We start from the raw sequence: 24909 nt of genomic DNA, 5'->3' as shown, positions 1-24909 counted from the left end.
ATCTACAGATACATGCCAGATGTAGCTAAAAAGACAAGAAAAATGCACCTTGGGAAACAGCACGGCAGTCCTGGCTGCCACACTAAAAAGTATCAAGGATGTGTCTGCATTTCTGCAGCAGAGGGTGCAGTGGTCCACAGACTGACCTAGTGCTGCCTGCTCTCAGCATCCTTCTGAGATGCCGGCTCCAGGAGACGGCCGGAAGGAGGCTGCTCACCTGCATCTCTAAAAGCCAGCCTCAGTTTTTAGCAACATCTCAGCGATTAAGAAATATGAGAGGTGACTACACGGTGCCTTGAGGGTGAGACCCTGGCTGCCGCAAGTCAATGAGATGGGAAACCAAATGTTGCCTTTAGGATGTGAAGCAGGGCTGGCTTTTTCCTTAGGGTAGGGTGAGAGCTGGGTCTGCTAGGTCTGTGTCACCTTTACCAGTCGTGGATGTGGAGCTGAAAAGGGCATCAGAAAGGCTGCGGTGTGCCCACTGCCGACCCCGCGGCAAACACCATGCTGGCAAGCGTGCCAGTTGGGCTGCACCCTCTCCCAAAGCATCTGCTCCGGGAGATTTGAACATCTGAGTAAACGAGCCCATTGGCTTTTCAGAAAAGCAGGGTACCCAATAGCCATCAGCCAGCGAGCAGTCTAAGGCAGCTCTGGGTAGGAAACGCGGGCAGAAAGCGTAGGATAATTTGAGAGGCCCAAGTGAACACGGGCCCAGGTACATGTGCCCTTGGGCAGAGGGAGTTCCTGACACTTCGACTGTTGGACAAACAGGCTTTTCTAGCTCAAATGGCACGTGGTAGTTCTACTTTTCCCTAGGGAGACAAAGGGCAGGTTCTCATCTGGTCTTCCCACGTGGTCAATGCTTTTGCTCATGTTCCAGAAACAGCTATGCATCTATTCCTCCACCTGGTCAGTGATCACTCCCAGAACTCAAGAGCAGCTCTAGAGGTGATGACTGAAAAATTGAAGGTTTGCCTTGATTTCGTGGCAAGCCTGTCTGGATGGTGGGGCAATGCAGGACTTGGGACCCACACTGAGAAACCTCATTCTGGAAGTATTCCCTTTGGGCAAGTTTTTCAGCAAGATGACTCCTGGAATGAAACAGCCGTTTTAAAGCTGTAAGCTTTTCCCTGGTTTTCCTGGGAGTGCTTGATGTCGCCCTGTGCTGGGATCCCCCATCACACAAAGGAGAGAAATGCAGTGGTGCTGTTGCCTGTTTCACAAGTCTCCCCTGCTCAGTTTTTCTGTAATTAACGCTCTCATCTATTTCTCTCCCCACTAGGTATTAAGATTTTATTGTCCTCTTACCGAAAAGCATGAAATGATTGAGTTTTCCCCTGACCTGATCTAACCCTCCCAAATTTGTGCCCGCTTGTTTTTAAGACCAGGGCAATTGATGAACCGGAACTGAAGCTAAACTCTGAGCAATTCCATTTCCCTCAAGTCTTAGCAAGTTCTGCTAATGGCACTTGTAGTGCCACAGTGATTCGCAGACAGCACCTGCCAGGACACTCTGGAAACAAGCTTTGGGGTCTGATTTTAGCTTTAGATATGGAAATTCAAGGCAAAGGAAGGGGCACTTTGCTCTGTCTTAAATTTCCCAATGGAGCAGCGTCTTGAAGAAAATGCCAGTTCTCTTTCTGGGGAAATACCAAGTGTCGGGGAACTGAGGCACAGCTGGTGAGGGCGCCGGGTCCTCGCCAGTCACTTGCGAGGCTGCTGGATGTGCTGTGTCCTCGGGGAAGAGTGCTTGTCCATGGAGGCGTGGGGCTTCTGGTGGGCCACCTGGGCGGCTGCCGGGGGGAAGTCCTTGTCACCCTGGTGGGAGACACGGAAAGCACTGGCTCATCAACTGTGAACAGCTGAGTGAGTACGTGAGCAAGACCCAAACCCAGCATCTTCTGGCTTCCCTCTGGGGACGGGGCGGGTGGGTGATGGAGTGGGGAACCTGTCGGCAGGTAGAAGCCTGTCTCCTGGGACTGCTGGGGGTCCTGAAGCTCTCTGGAGAGCCCAAGCAGGCACCAAGGCCCGTGTTCCTTCCAGAAGGTGAGAAAGCTCGCTGTCTCTGCCGCCACGCCATGGGATCAGGTACCATATGACCCACTCAGAACTAAGCTGGGTGTTGGATGGCTTTCTTCTGCTGGAACAGTTCTTGTGATTTTTTTGAATTGAGAGGCAAGACAGAACCAAATCCAGGGTCTTACGTTCAGATTTGCTGCCACAGCTGCGAGCTGGGCCCGGAGCACTCGTTGGGAAGGAAACACACAGGGCAGGGCTGGAAGCTGTGGGATAAGCCAGATTCAACCAGCCGGGTCTCAGAGAAGGTACCCGGCTGTTTTTCAGGGAGGAATTCCCTTCTTGTGCATTTGTGACAGGGGCTGGGGTCCAGCCCACCCCGGGCAGGATAGAGCCATAGTGAGCTCTTGGCTGAGCTGTGGGGTGACCTCAGATTTGTGTGGGCATTTAATTTCCTCGCATGTAGTAGATGTGCCATCCGTCTGTCCCAGGGTCCCTGGAGGGCTGTGCTGAGCTGTCCCCAACAGTGGCATTTTCTTTACACATCTTACGCTAAGGGCTCGAATGGGCTGTGAGCCGCAGATCGATGGATGGAATTGGTGCACTGTCCCCCAAATGGGGGCTTGCTGGGGGGAGGTCTGCAGTTACAAAAACGTTAGGCCTCACGAGAAGAGGGGGCTCTTGAAAGGCAAAGCGAGTGACCAAAACCCATCAGCTTGGTTCAGAGGGCAGCAACTATCTTCTGTAATGGGCCAGATAGTAAATATTTTAGGCTTTTCAGGTCATACTCTCTGAACTCTTCCAGTGCAGCATGAAAAGGCTGTAGATGATATACATCCATGAACAGCAAGGCTGTGTGCCACTAAAACTTTATCCATGGACACAGAAATTTAAAGCCCATGTAACTTTCACGTCACGCCATATAGTTCTTATTTCAAATTTTCAACCATTTAAAATGTAAAAACAGTCTCAGCTCACAGATCACCCTGAAACCCTTTGCCGACCCTGGTTGAGTCTAAAGAGAAGGGAGACGGGCGAGGATAGAGGAGAGGCAGCTGCACCCGCTCAGGCTGTGGGCTCCGCGTCACCACCGTCCCATCCGCCCCTGACGGGCGGGTGCACAGAAGCACGCTCCATGGACAGGGGGCGATGGATTAAGTGACCTCCGGACCTGGGTGGACAAGCGGGGTTGAGTAAGGACAGGAGGAATCAGGACATCGCGGGCCGAGGCCCCGATCTGAGGAAAAAAGGGCTCTTACCCGGGCGATAACACCGGAGATGAACACGGTCGGTTTGGGTGGACTGGAAGACAAGAAGGAAAACACATTGACCATCACGACTCACAAAAGAGGGACACGCAGGTGACGCGAATGTGGAGACTGGTTTCAGGGCCGTGGGACAAACAAGGACCCTCGGGAGGGCGCGGGAAGCGGGAGGCACACCTCTTCCTGTTATTTCATCACATGGACCCGCTGGCTGCTGCACTCAGGACACTTGTGGGTCCTCCCCCTCCAGAGGCTGAGCTCAGGCAGAGAGCAGAGAACGATCGTAGCAGACAGCGGGCGCCTCACCAAAGAGCCCTCTTTCGGTTTTTGGTTAATCCTTAAACTGTAACCGTGGGCAAGCACAGTAGTTTTGGTCTCAGGAGATATGGACCTGGGCGCTCCCCGGCGCAGGGCGGGAGCAGGGTCATGCTGGATAAATGGGAGACTCCGACCACGGAGCTTGCTGTCCTATGGGCTGAGGGGCTACCCTTTCAGAGTCCTCGCAGAGTCCACGGCTTCCGGAAGCTTCTAACGGGTGAGATCCCAGAGCCGATGCAAAGCTCCTGGTCCCTACAGGACCCCAAGTGTTAAAAACATTTGGTCCTTTGTATATATGTACCACATTTTCTTTATCCAATCCTCCACTGATGGACATTTAGGTTGCCTCTATGTCCTGGCTATTGTAAATAGTACTGCAGTGAACATTGGGGTGCATGTGTCTTTTTGAATTATGGTTTTCTCCAGATATATATACAATGGAATATTACTCAGCCATAAAAAAGAATGAAATAATGCCATTTACAGCAGCATGGAGGGACTTGGAGATTGTCATCCTGAGTGAAGTCAGAGAAAGACAAATATCATGTGATATCACTTATATGTGGAATCTAAAAAAAGGGTACAAATGAACTTATCTACAAAACAGAAATAGAGTTACAGATGTAGAAAACAAACTTATGGTTAGAAGCAGGTAAGGGGAGCTAGGGATAAATTGGGAGACTGGGATTGACATATACACACTACTATATATAAAATATAAAATAGATAACTAATAAGGACCTACTGTAGAGCACAGGGAACTCTACTCAATACTCTGTAATGACCTACATGGGAAAAGAATCTAAAAAAGAGTGGGTATATGTATTTGTAAAATTGATTCACCTTGCTGTACACCTGAAACAAACACAACATTGTAAATCAACTATAATCCAATATAAATTTTTTTAAAAAAAAATAAGGTCCTCGTGAAGCTCTCTTGCCATTTCTTAACCTCTTTCATGGTACTAAGCTGGCCCACCCTGTCACCAATACCGAGGGGACGGAATATAGGACCAAAGCAGTACATGTTTATCGTTGAAAAGCAACAAGCCAAGCACGTTAAAACCACTTGTAGTTCGACCACCTGGAGATAACCACTGTTAACACGTGGGATGTGCTTCCAGCCTTTCTTTCTATGGATAGACAGATGCACTTGTTTTCTTCTTAAATTTCCATTTTTCTTACCAAAAGAATCACCTTGTTTTGTAGTCTGCTTTCTGCACTTAGTATCTGGCGAGCTTACTTCTATGGTATTATAGACTCTTCTATGCCTTTAAAAAAATAACTGCATGTGTCATAGTTTAAAAGCATCAGAACACAGTTCCAGGTAGTACATAGGTGTGCACACCTCTGAAATGCCTCAGTCAGAGGTAAGGGGACCTGGGAGCTGCAGATGAATGCAAGGCCAGCCAGTGGGGAAAGTGAGATGCTCCCAGAAGTGGCCTGTTTTGCTTAAGGCTGGTCTTGTGGGCAGGCAGAGCGGAATCCATCCCTGATGTGCCCAGTTCGCCTTCCACCAGCTCTGTTGTTCCACTCTGCCACAGGGGTCCTTGTTTTAGCTTTCTTTTGCTGCAGGCAAAAGTCTCAGGATTCAGAAAGTTCACTGTTTACATCCCAAAGAGTTTAACAAAAACACCCTAAATTCCCCCAAGTAATTTCTGTTACTCCATGAGACTAAGAAACTTCAAGTCTTACTAAGCAGCACAGAAATGTTCCCTATATGACGTTGGTTTTGTTTTATTTAGCTTTCGTTGTGTGGTTAACTGGGTTGGGTTTTTTTTTTTTCTTTTATTACAAATATGATTTGGCTATGGGATCAATAGTAAGCCAGGGATGAGTAAGTTTGGCTCAAGTGTTAAGTCCCTGATGTAGTATGTTTGGATTTGTTTGGAATCCAAGGAATCCTGCTTTGACTGGTCCAAATCACCCACAGGCTCTGTCTCCAGGGATTTCACGACCAAGGGTTTTGCATCTGAAGCTTGAGAACCATGCTCTAGATTCTAATATTGTAAAGGAACCAAGAAACGGCATTCCACAGCATTTCCACCAATTTAGATTCCCACCAGCAATGCATAAGGGTTCAATTTCTCCACATCCTCACCACTTATTATTTTCTGGGTTTTTTTTTGGGGGGGGGATAGTAGCCATCCTAATGGGTGTGAAGTGGTATCTCACTGGGATTAAATTTAGCAACTAATTTTAAGGGTAAGCTTTTTGCAGCAAGGAATAATAAATATCAATCTGTATTGATCATTCAAGGTCTTTAGGACATAACCCCCCACCACCACCACCCCGCGGCAACAAAGTTCTCTCTCCACTAAAAAACTGAAAAGGCCATAATTGACCATAAGGACATATGGCAGCTGCCTGTGAAAAGATGACAGAAGCCTGGCCTCTCGTGCCATACTTAAGAGCGGTATCTGTTTTCACACAGCTCATTGTCAGAGTGTGCAATGCTGGTTTTCATCAGGCTTGGCCAAAGAGCCCCAACCTCAATGCTTTTTCCATCTACAATTAATAGCATCTCAAATTGGTAAATGATTGTCTATTACATTTATGTAGTAAAAACACTTTCTAAACTCTTTGAGACATGGTAGCTTAAATTCACAAACCCCAGTAAAGAGTCTGCTCTCGAAGCTGTGTTTGCAAAAACACACATATTTTAAATTCCATTAGGCTTCCACGCAAAGCATAACCTACGCTTCCAAGATTCTATAAACTGTGATAGCGGCTTTGAGGATTTATTTAATCTGATGAAAATCATTCTGACAGATGTTGTTTTGAAGCAGCAACAGTACTTTCTCCCAGGAAACAGAGACAGTGAAAAATATCATTCCTGTCCTCCCCACATCCTCAGGCTTTTCCAGTTTTTGAAAACCGTATTTATTTAAATTTAGAGAAACTGCGAACCTGACGCAATTAGCGGGGATTAGAGCGCCGGTAACCCTCCTACACATCAACAGAAACTGCAACTTCACCACACCTGGCCTGTGCACACACCAAATGTTTGATGCACGTAGGTTTCCAGTATTCATCTGTCAAGGACCACATCAAATTCTTAACGGGGTCGTTTGTCCTTAACAAAAGTTTCCTATTCTTTTTTTTATAAATTTCCTTGATGAATAAGGTTTATGCCTTATTGACATTCTCAGAAAAGGCAGAAGGCAGGACAAAATGCCAGAAATGTTTAGTGAATTCATGACCCTGTGGAAAGCAGACGCCTTCAGGACTGAGTTTTCATGGTCTCATCTTTAAATGAAAGTCCCCAGGGCTCAGAAACCTGAGTTCATATCTTAAAAACTCTGCTGAACTCTAAAAGAGAGAATACAGAAATAAATTTCAATATATTTTATTTCACTCATATCCAAAACACCACGTAGAAAAATAATTGAGATCACATTCTTTTTTCTGTCCGAAGACTTCACAACCTGGACTGTCAGCGCAGACCCGGGCAATGTGGACGTTTTCTGTCCAGCCCTGAGAGGTGTGAATCCACTGGCTGGAGAGGTGGGGCTGGAAGGGGCCTAATGGTGACCTCGTCCAGCTTCCTGCCCATGTGGAGCGCGGCCACAGCCGAGGCCTTCATGCCTCTGCAGATGAGGAGCTTGTGGCCCTCCGGGTGGCCTCATGGGGACACGGTCTCTGGCTCCCTGCCCTTCGCCTAGTGGCCCCAACCAAGTCCATGACCTCCTCCGTGGGACAGGCCCTGCATGTTTGAGGAAGGTTAGCAGGGCTCTTTCCCAGACTCACGGGCATGACTGCAAACTCCTTCACAACCTCAGGCCCCTCCCCACCTCCATTCCGCTGCGGCTTCTAGGGTTTTGCCCAAGACTGCAGAGGACACTGAAGATAAGCTCCTCTGGCAGCCCAGCCTTCTGCAGGACACCCGTGTGCCTGGTCCAGGCACATTGAGGCTACCCTTCTCGGGGATGACGGAGAGCAGTTCAGCCTGGGGAAGCGATTCTGGGCACCTGATGAGAATCAAAATGCTGACCGTCTTCCCTGGATTGCTGTTGATAAGCAACGTGGTCAGAGTGACTAGTGCCCGCTCCCCTACACTGGCCCACTTTCCCAGCTAGTGATATGGAGTCATTTCCTTTCCTCCCTGGAACCCCAGGGGGTTAAGCCCTTAGAAATCCTTTTTAAGGGGGGATTCCACCCTCAGAAAAGTGCAGGGCCTCTTCTTCATCTAAAAATAGGCTTCCATGAAGTGGGACGGTCGGGTGTGGGTAGGATTCCCGTTTGGCTAGTCAGCCTATGCCTTCCCAAGCATCCTGACAAAGACTGGGGTCACTGAGTTGCCATGCAGGAGTGTTTTAGGATGGGGACGTGCACACACACACACACACAAACACACACAGAGTAATCAGTAAGACTGAGAACCCAGGCAAGTCACTAATCCCATTGAAAATAGTCAAAAGGGCAGCAAAAGCATTGCCAAGAGTTCTATTTCACAGAATCCTTTTCACGTTAGCAGCTTTGATCTGGGTTCAAGGCAGTCCACCAAGTCATCCTCTGCAAATGCTTTCGCCTCTTCATGTAAATACGCTCTGAAAGAATCAGTGGGCATTGTTTCCAGGAGATGGGGACACATAGCTTTTTTTTTTTTTTTTTTTTTTGGCGGTACGCGGGCCTCTCACTGTTGTGGCCTCTCCCGCTGCAGAGCACAGGCTCCGGACGCGCAGGCTCGGCGGCCATGGCTCACGGGCCCAGCCGCTCCGTGGCATGTGGGATCTTCCCGGACCGGGGCACGAACCCGTGTCCCCTGCATCGGCAGGCGGACTCTCAACCACTGCGCCACCAGGGAAGCCTGGGGACACATAGCTTTGAAAGAGTTGTTTGTTCTCTATTTTCTCTACAGGATGGGAATGATCTTAGCTGGTAACAGCTACTACTTACTGATTACTTACCGTGGGCCAGGCACTGAGTTAAGGGCTTTACACAGAATTGCGATATCTAACCTTTCAACCCTACAAAGTAGAAACTATTGTCTGCATTTTACAGGTGAGGGAACAGTAAATCAGAGAGATCCAGTAACTTGCCGGACAGCTGCACAGTAGAGAAGTGCTCCAGGCCAGACTTGGAGCAAGGGCAGCCCAGGGCATTAGCCTGATGCCCTCATTTTAGGGCTGAGAACTGGGTCATGGAGCAGCCTCTATTTTTAGGTTCTGGCTTCTATACATGATTTAGAGATGCAGATTTTTAAAGTAAGTAATCTAAATGCAATCAGAGGATCCCTTATTCAACCAGACAGTACAAGGTATTCAAATCTGCCTAAGCATTTACTTTCTGACTTGATAATGGATTTTTTTTCTTGAACACTATCATTTATGCCTGTAGCACTTAACTAGGGTACAGACTGCTTCCACATAAATTATTAATGCAACTGATTCTCTTCAGCAGGTGTTATCCCAATTTTATGGGTGGCTGGAGGAGGCTGAACCTTGTTCGTGGTCCCAGAGGCACAGCCTGGAGGAAGCGGGTCTGGAGCTCTCAGCTTCGTGTTCCTTGTTGGGTCACGGGTCCCACCATCACCCACATCTCAGCTCCCGAGCTTCAGGACCAAAGCCCAGTGAAGGCTTCAAACTATCCATCAAGTCAAGATGCAGTCAACACAGTCTAAGAAGGAGGCCCAGAGGAAAGGTGGCAGGTGGGCGTCAGCTGAGTGTGGGTTCTGATGTCAGACCATCCTGGCTCTGCCAGTGATTGGCTGGTAGGCTGGCATTTGACCTTCTGAGGCTCAGTTTCCTCATCTGTAAAACGGGAGGCAGTGGACCCTCCCTCGCCAGGTGACTCTATGTCCACATGCTCCTAGGCGTGTCGCAAGCACTCAGCAAATGGTAGGTGTTGGGATGAGGATGGCACATCTCCAGCCCCTGCTTATGTCTCCACTGCTAATTCACCACTGGATCACCTCATCTTCAGATCCCCTAGCCGTGCAGAATAACCCTGCTTATCTGGGACAGAAAAGCTCCCAAGTAAGCAAAAGGAGGGTCTGGGATACATAAAACAGATGTCACCAAACCATGGACTTGAAGAAAAACTCTCCGGGCCCTCGATCTATTTGAGTCCTATTTTGACCTGATGGGAACGGCCTGGGCTTGGTTGTTAGTTTCCCAGCCCACTGAAGACAGGAAGAAAGACTTAAGGTGATGAGGCCACTCGAGCTCACAGCGAGGCTGCTGCCCTGCGGCGACAGACTCCATCCAGACCACTAGTCCTCCTCCACCCACAGCTCCTGGTCTCAGCACAGGAAGCAAGCACGGAAGGAAGCCGGCAGGGACACTGGCAGTGGTGGTGGGAGCACCGCGCCATCCAGGCTACATCAGGACCTGGGAGCGGTCATCACGTGACGCTCCCTCCCTTCCCGGTGAGAAAGCACATGGGCGCTCAGAACGGGATTTTCCCCTGAGAATCTCCCTAAAAGTCAAAGCCCCCTGGTGAGTCAGAAGCACTGTTTTCATGAACACTCAAACCCAGAAAACTGCGTCAGGGCTTCAATTTCATTTTCTGACAAGCAGCTAACACACTGGGGGCGGGGCGGGGCGGGGCGGGGGAGGTACGTCGTAGGGGGAGTCTGGGCGGAGCCTGAAAAGGCGGAGTTTAGGCTGAGATCCGCGTGTGTGAGTGTGCACACGCATGTGCAATGGGAAGGACATGATGCCACAGCACAGTGAGCTGAAGGAAGGGGCACAGTTTAATCTGCTGCTGTCAGCAGAGCGAATGGGGTCTAAGGCCCCTCTTAGTGGTGGAGGTGGGCTGGTCTGGGTCATGCTCCCACGACAGATTCCTGGGAAAAGGCACCTCCTTGGTGACCCTCCTCATGAAAGGACAGAGCCTTGAGGTGATCTAGAAGCACATTCCGCGGCTATATTTGGACTTTAATACCTATGGCTTTGTGTTTTCATAGAGTTTACGGAAAAATATATTCCCACCAGGGGTGATTTTAAATACCTTTCCTAGTAAATAGAAGGAAAACAAAATCCTTCCTAGCCACTGTAGTTCTTGAAATATCTTTCTGCCTTGGTGTTCGTTTATTTGGGTTATTAATTTTATGGACACCAAAATAATAATTAGCATGGCTGGTGACCAGAGGGGACCATCTCACTTGACTGCACCCATACATTTCTTCGTGTGTCATTCTTCAAAGCGTGACAGTCAAGGTCGTCTCCCGCCTTCCACCTGATTTTAGGAGCTTCGAGAACTCCCACAAGATGGCACTGCTGGTCCTCTTAGCTGGTGGCTCTTGGGCCAGCAAGGCCTTGGCCGGCTCAGTCAGGACCAGGGTAACAGGAAGCTGGGGGTCCGCGGTGGGCAGGGGCTACGGGCACCTTAGGACAAGTGTGTTCCCTTCTCCCTAAGGGTTAGGTCACTGTCCAGGAAGTCTCACTAAAGGGAAATGAAACACGACTCAAGGGCTTTAGGCGAAATTCTAAATCTAGAGAAAATAATCAAGGACCCAATTCCTTGTAGGATTTGGCATGCAGAGTTTGTAATATCTTTTTAAAGGGTATGAGCAAAGGTGCTCTTCTGGGGGACAATGTCTGAGCTCGTGTTTAATCTTTGTTTCAACGAGAAGGCCAAGGTTCAGCCTCGGCTGCGGTGCCTCTAGTTCCCTGACTCAGGCCTGCTGATCCCAGGATGCCATGACTCTGGGACAAAGTCCAACCCAGCCTGTGCCTCCGAGTCTGTCCTAGAGATGCGTGGGGTCCGGTCTCCAGGCTGGAGGATGCTCTTCCTTGGGATTCTACAAAGACTGCTCTGCACATGACACTCCACCCACAGATGCTTGGCTGATTGTCGATCCAGATGCCAACACTTCACCACCTGCTTGTTTCGAGAAGGCTGCCACCCCAAGTACTGAGTGTGTAGGGTGAGGATGGCCTACGTGTAAACGATGTGTCCCACAGACACACAGGGTACAGTGAGAGCTACCTTACCAGGGCCCGGGAAGCCCCACCTTCCCTCTAGACACGTATTTCCAGAAAGGCACTCTCAGTTTCGTACCAATGCCCTTTACACACAAGACCGTCTCATCATGTGACCTATGGCTTTCCCTCCTCTGTCTTCCCTCTGCTCTTACCTTATTCTCTCTCCTGTGCTGGATGCAAAGAAGATAAGATAAATACAGTCATGATTCTCATCGTTAGCTTGCATCTTATGGATTTCATACAGGGGGGCCTTTCTGGACCAGTAGGTGTGTCTGCATTCATCACAATACAGAGTGGTCACCATATCTGATGAGAGAAACCCAGCCAGGCCTCCCGACGGTGCGGGGGTGAGCTGAGCATCTGCTTGGAAATTCGCTGCATGCTGCCCCTGTCTCTACAGAGCTCAGAGGGGACTCAGCATCACAGAGGAAAGCTGTGAAATGCAGCGTTTTGAGGACTGGGCTTTGGAGACAGATGGCTCCCGGTTCAAATCTTACTACAGATGAGTAGGCTCCTTGGGCCTCAATGTCCATCTGTGAAATGGGAACAATCCCTATGTTATGGAACAGTTGTGAGTTCAAATGAAATAATGTAGATAAACTGTGCTTAGAATAGCATACTGCCTCCACTGGCAAAATCAGCTCATTACAACAGGGACATGCTCTGGGCATAACTGGAGAATACTTTGTATAACTATCAGATAATCTGTGTAACTATCACACATATGTATTAAACGTTCTAATGTTATGTCATTTCAGTAAGTAGCACTTACACTTAAAACCATCCCATCTTTGATTCTGAATACATCTGTTTCAGTGTCATTCTTCTGAATTCCAATATAGGGAAGTACCAGTGAATAGTTAATGCTGACTAGACAGGTGCTAAAAACCAGGGTATTTATTGTCTATAGCTTAAAATCAGATCTTGTCGGCTGTCTTCAGGGTCAAGGTCATGTTTTATAATGGTACGATTTGGGGGAGGACAGTATCCATGGTTCAAAGTACAAAGTATGTATTTCCTAGAGGACAGCTATTATGGCTTTAAAAAGGAAAATGATTGTGTAAGTAAGATGTGTAACAGTAAAACAACTGTTAATAGAATTCCTGTTAGAAAGAAGTACACGCTGATATTAAATAAAATACAAAATAAAATACAGACACCAAGACACTCGTCTGGTCTGGGTCTACTCCCATCTTGGGAGGTGCAGGGGGCTGGCTTTACGTGGGACCAGCTCTCACTAGGCTGGTTCTGGGAGACCCTAGCAAGGAAAGAGGAGACCCAGATTAACTTGCTCTCAGGAGACTGCCAGGCAGGTCTCTCATGGCCGTGGGAGCTTCGCCTCTTGCAAAAGTCAAGACATGGCCTGGGAGGACCAAACACAGCTCAGGTTAAAGGCAGGTACCTGGAATGATGGACAAGAGCATTTGGATTTCTCTGCTGCTGGATTCACCAGTAATTACATCCTTAATCCACCCTCCAAACTCACGGCGCGGAGGGATTTGGTGAGCTGCTAGCGGCCGTCACTCCCTCCCTGGGCATCCGGGTACACCTGGTAAGTGATAAGCTGCGGTCCTCAGTGGTTCTCTGGCTTCGCACATTCAGCTGCGGCCTGATGAAAATGCTGCCTCTGTGGACCCTCTTCAGATCATACCACGCCCTCGTGTCTTTATCCACAACTAACAGAAAAAGAGCAGGTACGCAGAAAAGTAAACCCACCGCCAATTCTGCTTACTTTAAAAAAAGCCAGCTAGTGAGTGAGGACAACTTCCATTCAATCCAGTAGCTCCCACCCTCACCCCCGTGTTTAGAGCAAGCGCGTGAGAATATTCTAACAGCCCAGAGCGCAGCCGGTCAGACCTTGTCAAGGTCATTAAATGTGTGGGGCGCGCACGCGGGGCGCTGATCGATCTTCCTTCTCTGCCTGATGGTGAACAGTCTGGGAAGCTCTGATCGCCTCCCCTGCCCAGGTTGCCGCCTGGGAAATCACTGCTCAGGGCCCTAAGGTTTGTTTTTGATCCATCCGTTTCATTTGTTGGGTTATTTGTTGATTCATTGGTGTCATTTATTTATCCACTCAACAGAAATATACATACGTATACACGCTGAGTACCCAACATGCCTCAGAATTAGGAGGCGCTGACGCTGCGTCAGGCCTTTCTCCCGCCTCCTGCCTGTGTAGTAGCTGGAGGACCTGCCCCTGCTCTCGTGGCAGCCCTCCTCTTCCTGCTGCGTGGCAGGGCTCTGAGTTAGGGGCCAGGTGAAGGCGGAAGTCCTCAGAGAGCTGGTCCTAGAGGCCCCCCGAATGCCATCAGGAGGCCGACGCAGCACACCTGTGAGGTTTACCAGATGCTACACTGGAAAACAGGTCGTCGTGATTTTCCAGAAGTGGGTTTTCCTTATCTCAGTGTGGCCAGTCTCCATGACAACCACAAGAAAACCAAGCTTGTGCTTATCGACAGGAAGAACTTGCACTGGCTGATCCTCCCTCGGATGGGGGTGGAGGCGCATTCCCCAGGGCCGCTCCGGAGCACGTGTGGGGAAGGAGATGTGGGGAAGCAGAGACTCTCTCCGAACTCGGCAAATACGGGCTCCAAGTGGAGATGAACAGCAGAAGCAGGCGTGCTGCCCGGCGCCCCACCCCGAACCTCTCATCAGCACCCTCCCTGCCAAATGAAGCATTAGCAATCCAGGCGGATGCGTGGGGCTGGGAGAGATGGGCCGGCAGACAGAAAACATTCTCACTGATGGCCAGGTGGCCAGGGGCACCTGAGCCTCAGCTTCCTCATCCGAGGTGAGGGGCTAATTACCCCTGGATCTCACGGGGGTTTGGGGAAGCTCAGGGGAGCACCACGCGTTAGGCACGCTGCACGCAAGGCATGACTCCAGGAGAGAGCTGTCGTGAGCTTAGCGTGTAAACAGAAGCAGGTTTATCCCCACGTTACAGTGGGGAGGGGGGGACTGGAGGATGGTCATCGTACTTGGAAAAATTAGAGCAGAGAAGCACACCCTCGTGTCTGGAGGTCAGCGCCAATCCGAAACCTGAGGCGACACTCGGGGATCACAACGTGGATCGTGCCGGGGCTTTGGGGGAAGAACTGAACAAGCCGTAATCTGGAGTTTCCTAGAGAGCCCAGTCACACCTGGAGAGTCGGTCCCATGGCCACAACGAGGGCAGCTGGGATGAGGCACCCTGGGCTGACCTCTTAGGAGGCCGGTCATGATGAGCTCCTAGGGGTATTAGGGCTAAATGTAAACTCAGTGTTTAATAAAAGATCAGAGGAGAACCTATATGTTACATTGAGATGGCGGCATGAACACACCCTACCCCACAGCCCGCCTGCCATCATCGTTGGGCAAGTAAATCCACACCGAAGGCCCACCTATTCCGAGGGAGTGAGGGAAAGCGTGATAACAGCAGGGCCACATTTCAGAGGCGCCTAAGGACACCCTCAGTCAAGGACAGTGATGGATCGCTGCCACAAAGGTAAAGGATTTGAGATGCAAACTAAGGCTGGGGGAGAGGAAGAGCTGGGAGATGCAAACTAAGGCTGGGGGAGAGGAAGAGCTGGGAGCCGTTCCCACTTTTCTCCTTTTTAACACCCACGCGCCCTGCAAGAAGGGGCGTTTTATTAGGGCCGGGAGAGGAGGATGTTTCCACCGAAGAGCAGGTTCTGGCTGGGGAGCTCCACCCGGCACTGCTGGGATCCAGGGCGGCACGGATGCCCAAGGCACGGCGGGTCCACGGATGTGAGTCTGTTCACCACCATCTGTGCCTGGGCCCATGCGCTAAGTAAACACTGAGCAACTGCCGGTGCAGCCACAGGGCTGGGTACTGGAGACCCAGCGGCACCAGCACAGCCTAACTGTGCCAGGCTCTGAGCTCCTCAGGATGGACTGGGGCTCAAGACAGACTACGTGCAAGTGGACCCAGGGCCCTGCTTCCTCTGGGTTTCTCTGGGTCACGTGCCACAGGTAATAGAACCCCATTGTTTTGCATTTTGTTAGCGCAAACTAGAACACACCGCCTGACAAGGAGAAGCCCTTATGTGGACAATGGAAGATGGTATTTGAAACGAGAGCCCTTCCAGGGAATCTGGGCCATGTGGTCTCTGGAGTAGAGGGTATAAGTCGCCTGGGTTTGCACAGCCTCGGTTCATACATCCGATGGCGGAGCTGTCACCTTGGAAACCAGAGGGGAGGACCCTAAGGAACGGGGACACCCAAGAGACAACCTGGAAAGGCGTGGAGCGCGGAGTCTGCTGGGCAGTGGGTGCCTGCCTGAGACTGGCCCGGAGGCTTGCCCGGGGAATCAGAGGGCAGTGTTCCACGTGAGACACGTGACCAAGCACCCAGATGAAAATCACCTGCATCTATCTGTGCTGCTTCTTTCACGCAGGCAGGTGAGGATGGAATGGGAGTACTAACTTGAAACACTGTTTTAAAAGAAGTAATTTCTATCCCCTTCAGAGAACCCCAGTCAAAGTAGAATTCTGAAGCTCAAGATGCCATGTGTTGCTTTTCCTCAGCATTTGCTTCAAAAAGGTGCTGCTCTGAATATAGAGAAAAAAGCAACATCTTTATGGTTCAGTAACAGGGCTGTGAGATCCTAAAACAATTATTGGTGACATAAGTACAAACATTTTCTGCATTGCAGTCTTCAAAAACGATCGTAAGGGCAGATGGCATTATATTTGTCTTCCTATCCTTTTCTGGAAGAAAAAACAAAGCAGCCAACCCCCTCCTGCCCGATAGAGGTAAGACGGAATTGGCCCAGGTGTCCCTGACTCTCTGGGACAGTCCGGCTTTAGGCCTCGGTCACGGTGTCATTACTCATCACGCCTCTTTTCACTCCCCAAAACATACCAGTCTAAACATGTTGCACAGCCACTCCAAGCCGAGACAGAGAATTCTAAAAAGATCTGGGGCTCTTAGGAGTTTCCTCACGCGTGTTAGAAATGCTGGAACTCCTGGGCTTCCCTGGTGGCGCAGTGGTTGAGAGTCCGCCTGCCGATGAAGGGGACACGGGTTCGTGCCCCGGTCCGGGAGGATCCCACATGCCGTGGAGCGGCTGGGCTGGTGAGCCATGGCCGCTGAGCCTGTGCGTCCAGAGCCTGTGCTCCGCAACGGGAGAGGCCACAACAGTGAGAGGCCCGCGTACCGCAAAAAAAAAAAAAAAAAAAAAATGCTGGAACTCCTGACGGTATGACCTGGAAACCTAAGCCAGCTTCAACGGCGGCTCACAGGTTATCTTTCCACTGCTGTCCCTGAGCTGACCCTTGCCCAGCTGTGTTCCCACGAGGACTTCCCATATATCACGATGTAGTGGAGGCTCTTGCACGCCTAACACTGCTTCAAGGTCAAGGTCAACGGTTCAATTTACTGTGTCCCCAGCACCTGACATAGTGCTTGGTGCACACAGAGGCTCAACGTATGCCGTATGCCGTCAGCACCAAATGAGCGGCATGTCCTGTAGCAGCTGCAGGGAGTGAATTAACCAGGGTGACTCCCTGGGGGCTGTTTGTGGCTCACGTCTTAGGAACACATGAAACTCCTCTTGCACCAGAGCCTCAAAGGCTTGCAAAGGAGCGATTCAAAATGTGGATTTGTTTTTGTTACCTACCAGTCTGGCTGGGCCAGATCCGCCAGCGATGGGGGCCTAACCTGGAGTGTGTTCCCAAGCAAATGGGCTCTTCCTCCAGCTTTTGCCAGAATGATCTTGAAGAATAGTAAAGAGTCTCTCTCCCTATTAAGAGAGGGCTCAGGCTAAGAGGTACGTTTTTGAATCATCTCAAGTCAAACCGAGAGAGTGCTGATGGAGCCATGCGTCGAGTCCTGGATGATAAGAACAGGGGCAGATGGAAGAGAGAGAAGGGGGAGTGCCTTACTGAGACCACTTTCAAGAGTCTGAATTAAATTTAACAGGAGAAAAGTCCATCAGCTTTCTATATGGCAATTCCTGGCAGATGCCAGCAAGGGCTGGGTTTCTTTGCAGGACTCTTGCCATATTTCCCTAAAAGTCTCAAAAAATACAGGTGACCAGACTAAGGCCCAGGCTTAAAGGCAGCCAACCTTATAAAGAAACCGGAGTCTTTTTTATAAAGTGTGACTTCACTTAATGCAAGAGGGACCAGAATAGCCAACGCATTTTCTCCGGAGCTTGGAGAAGATAAAAACGGGCAGCTGCTATTCCGACCCTCGACATGGACAGTTTTTAAGCTCCCTTTGCCTCTTCAGCTGGATTCTCAATACGTGTGTCAGGAAGAGTTGAGCGGGCTTCTATTTTGGAATTCTGGAAGCATCAGCAAGGGAGTCACCCCGTAAAGTAGCTCTAAAAGGACTCCTTCCTCTAACAACTACAACAAATATACCAAAGGACCCATAAGGGATGAGTAAATCATTAAACTATTAAGAAGTTGCTATAAATAGGCAGTGTTAATTTGATAATTCAGAACGGACTGGTACAACAAGATTTCCAAGGCTCATAAAGTACTGCTGGCTTGTGGCGGTAGCTAGCACCTGGGGTGCATGTTAACTGCTTCTTTACCTGGCCGCCCGGGTGCGGGGGTACCTGGGAGCCTTCTCCTTGGCTGGTCTCCCAAGGCGCCCCGGTGGAGCAGAGAGCAGGGGCCTTCGGCGTGGTGTGCCTCCCCTTCTGTGGCTTTCAGAGGGGGGAAGGGAGGAAGGAGAGAGGGAGGGGCTTCCAAAGCACTGATGAGGCTTCTCCCCGCCAGGTGCCCAGGTGCGTGACGGTGAAGAGCAGCCACAAGGGGGCGGCAACCTCTCTCCTGAACCCGTACCAGGGCAGCCTGCTCCGCCAACCCCGGAGCCCACGTGGATGATATTCATCTCCACGTGTGCCTTTGTGCCTCAGTTTCCATTATGGTCCCTGATCTCGTACCCCAAATCCTTGGGGCCAGATAGGTTTCAGAATTCATATTTTTTGCAAATATTATAAAGGCACCATGTTGCATAAATCACATACAATGAATATTCCTGAAGGGGTCCGGGGCAGCACCCCACAGTCAAAACCATTACTATTTTCTATAGCAAAACGTATAGAGATTACACTAAGTAGGATAAATAAAGAGTATAAATAGCTGCACATCAGTTCAGTTTCTGCCACCATATGAGTTTTAGTGTGAAAATACGAAAACCTTTGCAGTTTTCCGAACCCTCTGGACTGTGCATTTTGCTTGCTCTGGGGACACTGCGGCACTTTCTGCTCACTACCTCCTATGAGGCCCTGGCTATATCACTCCCTCCACTACCAAGCAAGAGAAATGGATTTGGAATAAAGAAGACAGTATAGCTGTCAAGGGGTAAAAAGAATCGTTGGTATTAGTCTGGGATTACACAGAGAAGCTGCGGTCAGTTCTGTACATTTATCTATAGAGAGTAAAATTGGATTCATGCATTTAAGCAAAACCTTTGGCAAGGCAGGATGAAACGACTGCAACCAGGGAATTCCTCCCAAATTGGCAGCCTGCTTCAGCCTTTTCTGGGTTCAGAGAACTTGTACTCATAACCCTGTCTCACATGTGCAGCTGAGCTCAGAGCCCGCTTTCCCATGTTCCAGTCACCTCACTGCGAGGTGTGCAGGGCGGCTGGCACACGGGGAGCTCGGCCTCCTTTTGTACAGATGAGGAAGCCACTTGTGACAGAGGAGGCCATGTCGCCTGTGGTCACTGATCTGGGAGGGAGTGGAGCCCCGACAAGAACCTGGGTCCTCAGATTCTCTGGCAAACTGTCCCCCTTATACCGGTCACGTGCACAGCCCTCAGGACTGTGGCCCCAAATACGTTCCAACCAACTGCAGTCCTGCGGCGTGATTTGAGTAACCTTGCTCGACTAATTTTCGGAAACACTGCTGACTGTCTCCTCCTCTCAGAGATTTAAATGCCCCTGGCACATGAGGGCCCTGAGACGTCCTAAGGAAACCAGGTAAACTTCATTTAACCCATGGTTCCTACATGCATTTGAACGTGGAACCCTTTGGGGCAGAACTCCTGTGAGCACTAACACGCTCAGACTCTGATTAAAGGCAGTTTCAGTTGTGTTCCTGACTGTGCATAGAGTTGAAAGTGGCTGATCCACTTGGAAAGTCTTTTACCTCCAAGGCTGGAAGAGAAACTACAGCGATTTACCTGGAGACCCAAGTCTAGGGCATCCATTTGTCCATCCTCCGCCTTTTCCTCCCCATGGCCAGTTACCTCCAGTCATGTGCTGCTGGGGTCGCTGGATGGACAAGCCTGGCCCGCCGCACTGCTGACGGTGAGCAAGGCTGTGAACGTGGCTCACAGACTCTGGGGCACCTTGTCACCTGTGGTGAAACAAAGCGCCCCCATCGAGGGCTGAATGCCCTCACCGGCACATGCCGTCCGTGCAAAACCTGGTGGACAATGGGCATTTTTAATGGAGGAAGGGGAAACCATCTTCGGTCTAAGACTCTGCCCTCCTCCGGTCTTCCTTTCCATGCCAGTATACCCTTTCCTGAGCAAGGTGACGAGGGGACGGCAGCAGATTTAAAAGTAAAGTGAAGTCATACCTTTGAGCTTTGATTTCTCCCTTGGAACTTATTCGATATATCCACATGTTGGGAAATTCTAGAAATTATGCAGTCAGGTGGGAAAGCTGGACCAAGTATCGTTGGTGGAACATTTGTTCCTGGGGCCATAACAAAGTGACATTCATTTGGGCAATAAGAATTTTGCCTTCCTTTGGGTAATAGTAAAATTGCCCTCGAAATCATGTGAGATCCCTAGAAACAAAGCATTTTTCAAACATGTGTTATTAGGTCCAGGTCCAAACTCTGGACGGGGAAATTTGAGTTTCACTCAGCATCGGCACTTGTATCAAACAGTGGGACACTGAAAAGATGCCCCCAAACCTGAGAGGCAGGTGGCCTCCTGAGCACCCTGTGGCTTCAATGGTCAAGAACAACCAGAGTGAGTGATCCACTTAGAGTGCGAGGGTTGCTTTCAGCTCATTAGGATTTTGACTGTAAAATGATGGCGGTGAAGAGTCCGTTATGGACATACTGCTAATAAGAGCTAATATTTCTCTTGCTCTGTGCCAGGAAGTAATCCAGGTGTTGGAGATGCAGTAACTCATGTAATCTTCACAAGGGCCTGATCAGGTAAGATCTGTCATCAACCACAACTTATTTACAGAGGAGGACACTGAGGCACAGAGACGTTTAGTAAGCTGCCCAAGGCTACACAGCTAGTAAGAGGAGGAGCCAGGATCCAAACCCACAAGCCTGAGTCCCTAACGGTAGCCAGTGCTTTTGAAAGTCCAAACCTCAAAATACTTTAAGGTCTTCTGTAGCTGCGGTGCAATTTTGTGAATTTACCCAAATGTCCCTTATTTTACAAGAAAATCAGACAGTGACAGACTAGTTAAGACTAACTCACTTTACTAATCAATGACCAGGCAGCTGAGAAACATTTTAATAGGAGGAATTTCTTGCAACAGTTTCTGAGAGAAAAATTATCATGGGATTTGTTCAAGGACACACTTTTTCCTAACTTCAAAACAGGACCTGAGGTCAGAAAATGCTTATCCAAATTTAATACATTAAATTACACTTAGGTCGTCCGACGGGTTTATGTAAACCTACACTGTAGGTCAGAGAATGGCCGTGGAGAAAGCAGGTAAGGCTCTGACTGCTCAGAGGTCAGCATGCCCGGTGCACGTGGACTATTCTGTTCCTGCTTCAGGAACAACGCAAACAACGCCTGTCTCTCCCTAACCTCGGGCAAGTGAGTTTTCCTTTCTGGATCTGGATTCCCATGACTGTGAGACACCAGGTGGACAGCTAGTTCCAAAACCCACACAGAGAAGTCAGAGGGGAGCGGCTTTAAAGGGAAGCCGGTGATCTGCCTCCGAGGCAGTCGGCCAGGCTGCACAAGTCTGAGGCCGGTAAAATGAGTAATGAGAAATTAATCGAGGGTGTATATTTAGGCAAAGAGCGGTTATGGAGAAGCCAAGGCGTGATGGGAGCGCATACAGCAGGGGATTTGGTTTGCAGGACCCGTGAGGTTTCAGCTGCACCCTGAAGGTGAGCAGTGCTGAGCACGGATGACACCTGTCCAGCAGAGGCTCTGAAACAGACAAGCGCCTGCCCCGCGATGGGGTGGGGGACCGGGGAGAAAGGACCAGTATTTTCTCAACCACAGGATGCTGGTTATCCCTGAATAAAGTTTCATAATCACAGTACTTCACAACATAGCAGCCGGCACTGATCAAGGGGTGGGGGACACTGGTGGCACCAGGGCTGCTAACAGTCCCGTTCTCGCTTTAATTCTCCACGATCACACCCGTTTGGTGCCTCACCGTGGTGTCATCCCTTCTCCCGAGGGGCTCCAACCCTTAGTCAGCGCTAAGAGCTGGACGGTACCCCAAGGAGCTGAATCACCCTTTAACAACGCAAAGGACCCACCAGTGATACAAACTTGCGCGTCGCTGCAACTCCATTTAGCAGGCAGCTTCTAGAAGGTGTAGGCTGCCAGAGCACGGAAATGACTTGGGGGCATATACGACCGAATTATAACTGTAAGGAGAAAAAGTTTAATCTTCAGTTATTAATTCCTCTCTAGTCTGGAATTGCTTTAACTATTCTCTATCAGCTTTGATCATGACCCACAATAAAAACTTGGGTCATTGGGCTTCCCTGGTGGCGCAGTGGTTGAGAGTTCGCCTGCCGATGCAGGGGACACGGGTTCGTGCCCTGGTCCAGGAAGATCCCACATGCCGCGGAGCAGCTGGGCCCGTGAGCCATGGCCGCTGAGCCTGTGCGTCCGGAGCCTGTGCTCCACAACGGGAGAGGCCACAACAGTGAGAGGCCCGCGTACCGCAAAACAAAACAAAACAAAACAACAGAAAAAAAAAACTTGGGTCATTAACACTTGTGACCCAGTGGGCGCACACGGACACACCTAAAACAAGCAATTCTGACTCTTACAGCCTGGGATGCACTCTCATATTTTCTGCTTGATCTTATTCTATTTAAGAAAAAAAAAATGCTGGTCTGCCTCCAGCTGAACGGACTTCAGGATCTACCAATGGACCACAGCCTACAGTCTACTCTGAGGAAACGCATGAAATGATAAACTTTCCTGAGCCTCCATTTTCTCCGTAATTATAATAATGCATGAAAGTTACTGTAGGGTTTCGCAGGTAAACTCCTGCACCACAGGGCGATTACAGGAACGGATGTGGAGACTAACAGCTAAGGCTCTGATCAGGACACAACGTCCTTGGACCAGATGGCAAGGCACTGGCGGGCAGCTTGAGTGTGTTATCAGGTGAATGATTTTTCCATTAGAGTAAAACCTCATTTAGTCAGATTTTACTATGAAGTTTATATCCCTCAGGAGAAAGGTTGGACAAGTAGGCAACATAAATAGAAGAACAGGAAGAATATTAAAACCCCTTAAGAAAATAAGGTTTGGGGAAGAAACCCCAAAACCCTATGGTGAAAATATTATTTGTGTATTATCTGTAGACACAAATAGTTGATATGTTTATTACAAAGAATTCTTACTCATGCATGAAATCACATCTCCTCTGTGAGGAATTTTACTGGCAACATTCTAATTAGACAAGTCTGAGTTACGGTAGGATCACAAAAGCGACAATACCACATTTCTTTATATTTTTTAACTTGGAATTCCAGAAAGTACATCACACTGTTATTGAGGAGAATTAACACGAATTAGTAAAGTTCTACCACATGAGGTTATACTTTACAAGAGCTGTCAAGTTTGCTATTCAGAATATATACACACATATATAAAGAGTCGGGCAAATTACTCGGGATGGCGGATAACAAATGAAAGTCCAATTAATTCCATGCGATCCCCCATCAGTCTACTTGAGGCAGCGTAGCTGTTGCCCAGGGTACCAGAGCCAAACAGAACGGGCCCCAGAGAGGAATGAGCTCAACAGGTCCAATGCTAAAGACATTCCACCGTCGGAGAAGGTTTCCTATCCCACCTCACTGTGAACTCCCCGCTGCGCTTTGCGGAGGGCTGCAGATGGGTCTGGCAAATGCTGGGTTGCATGGGATTTGTGGGTTTCTCTGCGGCTGGGCCTCCCCAGCTAGGTCATAGGCTCAGGTGTGCTGGGAATTCCCAAGAAGGGATCACCAGAGATGTTGGCGAGACTTCTCCGACTATGGGACTCTTAACATTTTTCTTTTAAATTTTAACTTTTTATTTAAAATTTGCAAACACAAGCAAGAGTAGAAAGCGTAGTGTGTGCTGGCACCCAGCTCCAGCAACTAACATACTGACATTCCTCTTTCATCTGTTCCTCCCACCTCTACTTTGTTTTGTTGGTGGCTTTTAAAGCAAATTCCTGATGTCACATCATTCCATCCATAAACATGTGAGCAGGTATCCCTAACAGATAAGGACCTTTGACAGAACAAAATAATACCATTTTAGCACACCCAGTACAATTAACAGTCATTTTTAAAAATATCACGTAATTAATCATGTGTTCAATTTTCCTCGTTGACTGAAAATTAAATCCTTTTTCCCTTGGTTTGTTTGAAGCAGTAAAAGAATACTCGGAGCTTTAACAAGTATATATTTTTTAATATTTTAAAAATACTTAAAAAAATGCTGTCCTGATTGTAGCCCCTGAGTTGTGCTGCCTGAAGGTCATTTCCCGGGCCTGCCTTGCCCTGTGCGGTGCCCACTGGCTGGTGGGTGATCCGTGGATGTGGAACCTGAGGCCACACAGCGGCTACCTGGTTCCCAGCCGGCGGCCTCTTGGGAGGGGCCGCACAGGAACCCCGAGGCCACAGCAAGACAAAGGGGGTGGGGAATTGGGGCCACAGGACTCTTTTTTATCAGGGTATTTTACAGGGCTGAACTGCTGGGAAGCAGGCTTTGAAAAATGCTACAGAAGGAAGGCACCCACATCTCACGATGTCATCAAAAAATGTGACTATTGTACAATTAGCTGACATTTAGCTCCTTGTAACATGTCCCAGGGCAGGTCCTCAAAAGGAAAGGATGGTTGTTAGTACTCAACCAGATTTATCACCTTTCTCTCATGTTCTTCAGGGCAGTGGCTCAAAATGTGGTCCCCGCACGGCAGCATCAATTCATCGGGAACCAGTTGGAAGAGCACATCCTTGGCCCCGGCCCCCTGAGACATGCTCAACAAGAAACCTGGGGGCTGGGCTGGCAATCTGTGCTTCATCCACTCCTAGGAGATGCTGCCATGACTCAGGCTGAGAACCAAGCTGTCCCCAAGGTCACCGTGCTCGCGAGGAGAGGGGAGGTCCTGGAGGTCCGATCACCTCCACCTTCACAAACAACTAGGGGAAAACTCGCTACCGCATGTCCCAGCAATGATACAGACCA

The 24909-nt window shown here is 49.4% G+C and overlaps 1 protein-coding gene across 1 annotated transcript in view; it reads right to left on the bottom strand.

Annotated features, from left to right (window-relative positions):
* Positions 1-1580: 1580 nt before the first annotated feature.
* The window catches only part of DAP (death associated protein), a gene marked incomplete at its 5' end in the record, with an annotated part of 60194 nt that continues 36865 nt past the window's right edge, over positions 1581-24909 (bottom strand). The window contains 2 exons of the mRNA XM_079702435.1: positions 1581-1818; positions 3276-3318. Coding sequence (XP_079558561.1) covers positions 1705-1818; positions 3276-3318 — 157 coding nt within the window. The 3' untranslated portion in view covers positions 1581-1704. The remainder of the gene's footprint in view (positions 1819-3275; positions 3319-24909) is intronic.

The sequence above is a fragment of the Hyperoodon ampullatus genome, assembly GCF_949752795.1.
Source record: "Hyperoodon ampullatus genome assembly, chromosome: 4".
NCBI classification, from domain to species: Eukaryota; Metazoa; Chordata; class Mammalia; order Artiodactyla; family Ziphiidae; genus Hyperoodon; species Hyperoodon ampullatus.
Note: the sequence above shows the minus strand (reverse complement) of the source record. Positions and strands in the feature narration are given on the sequence as shown.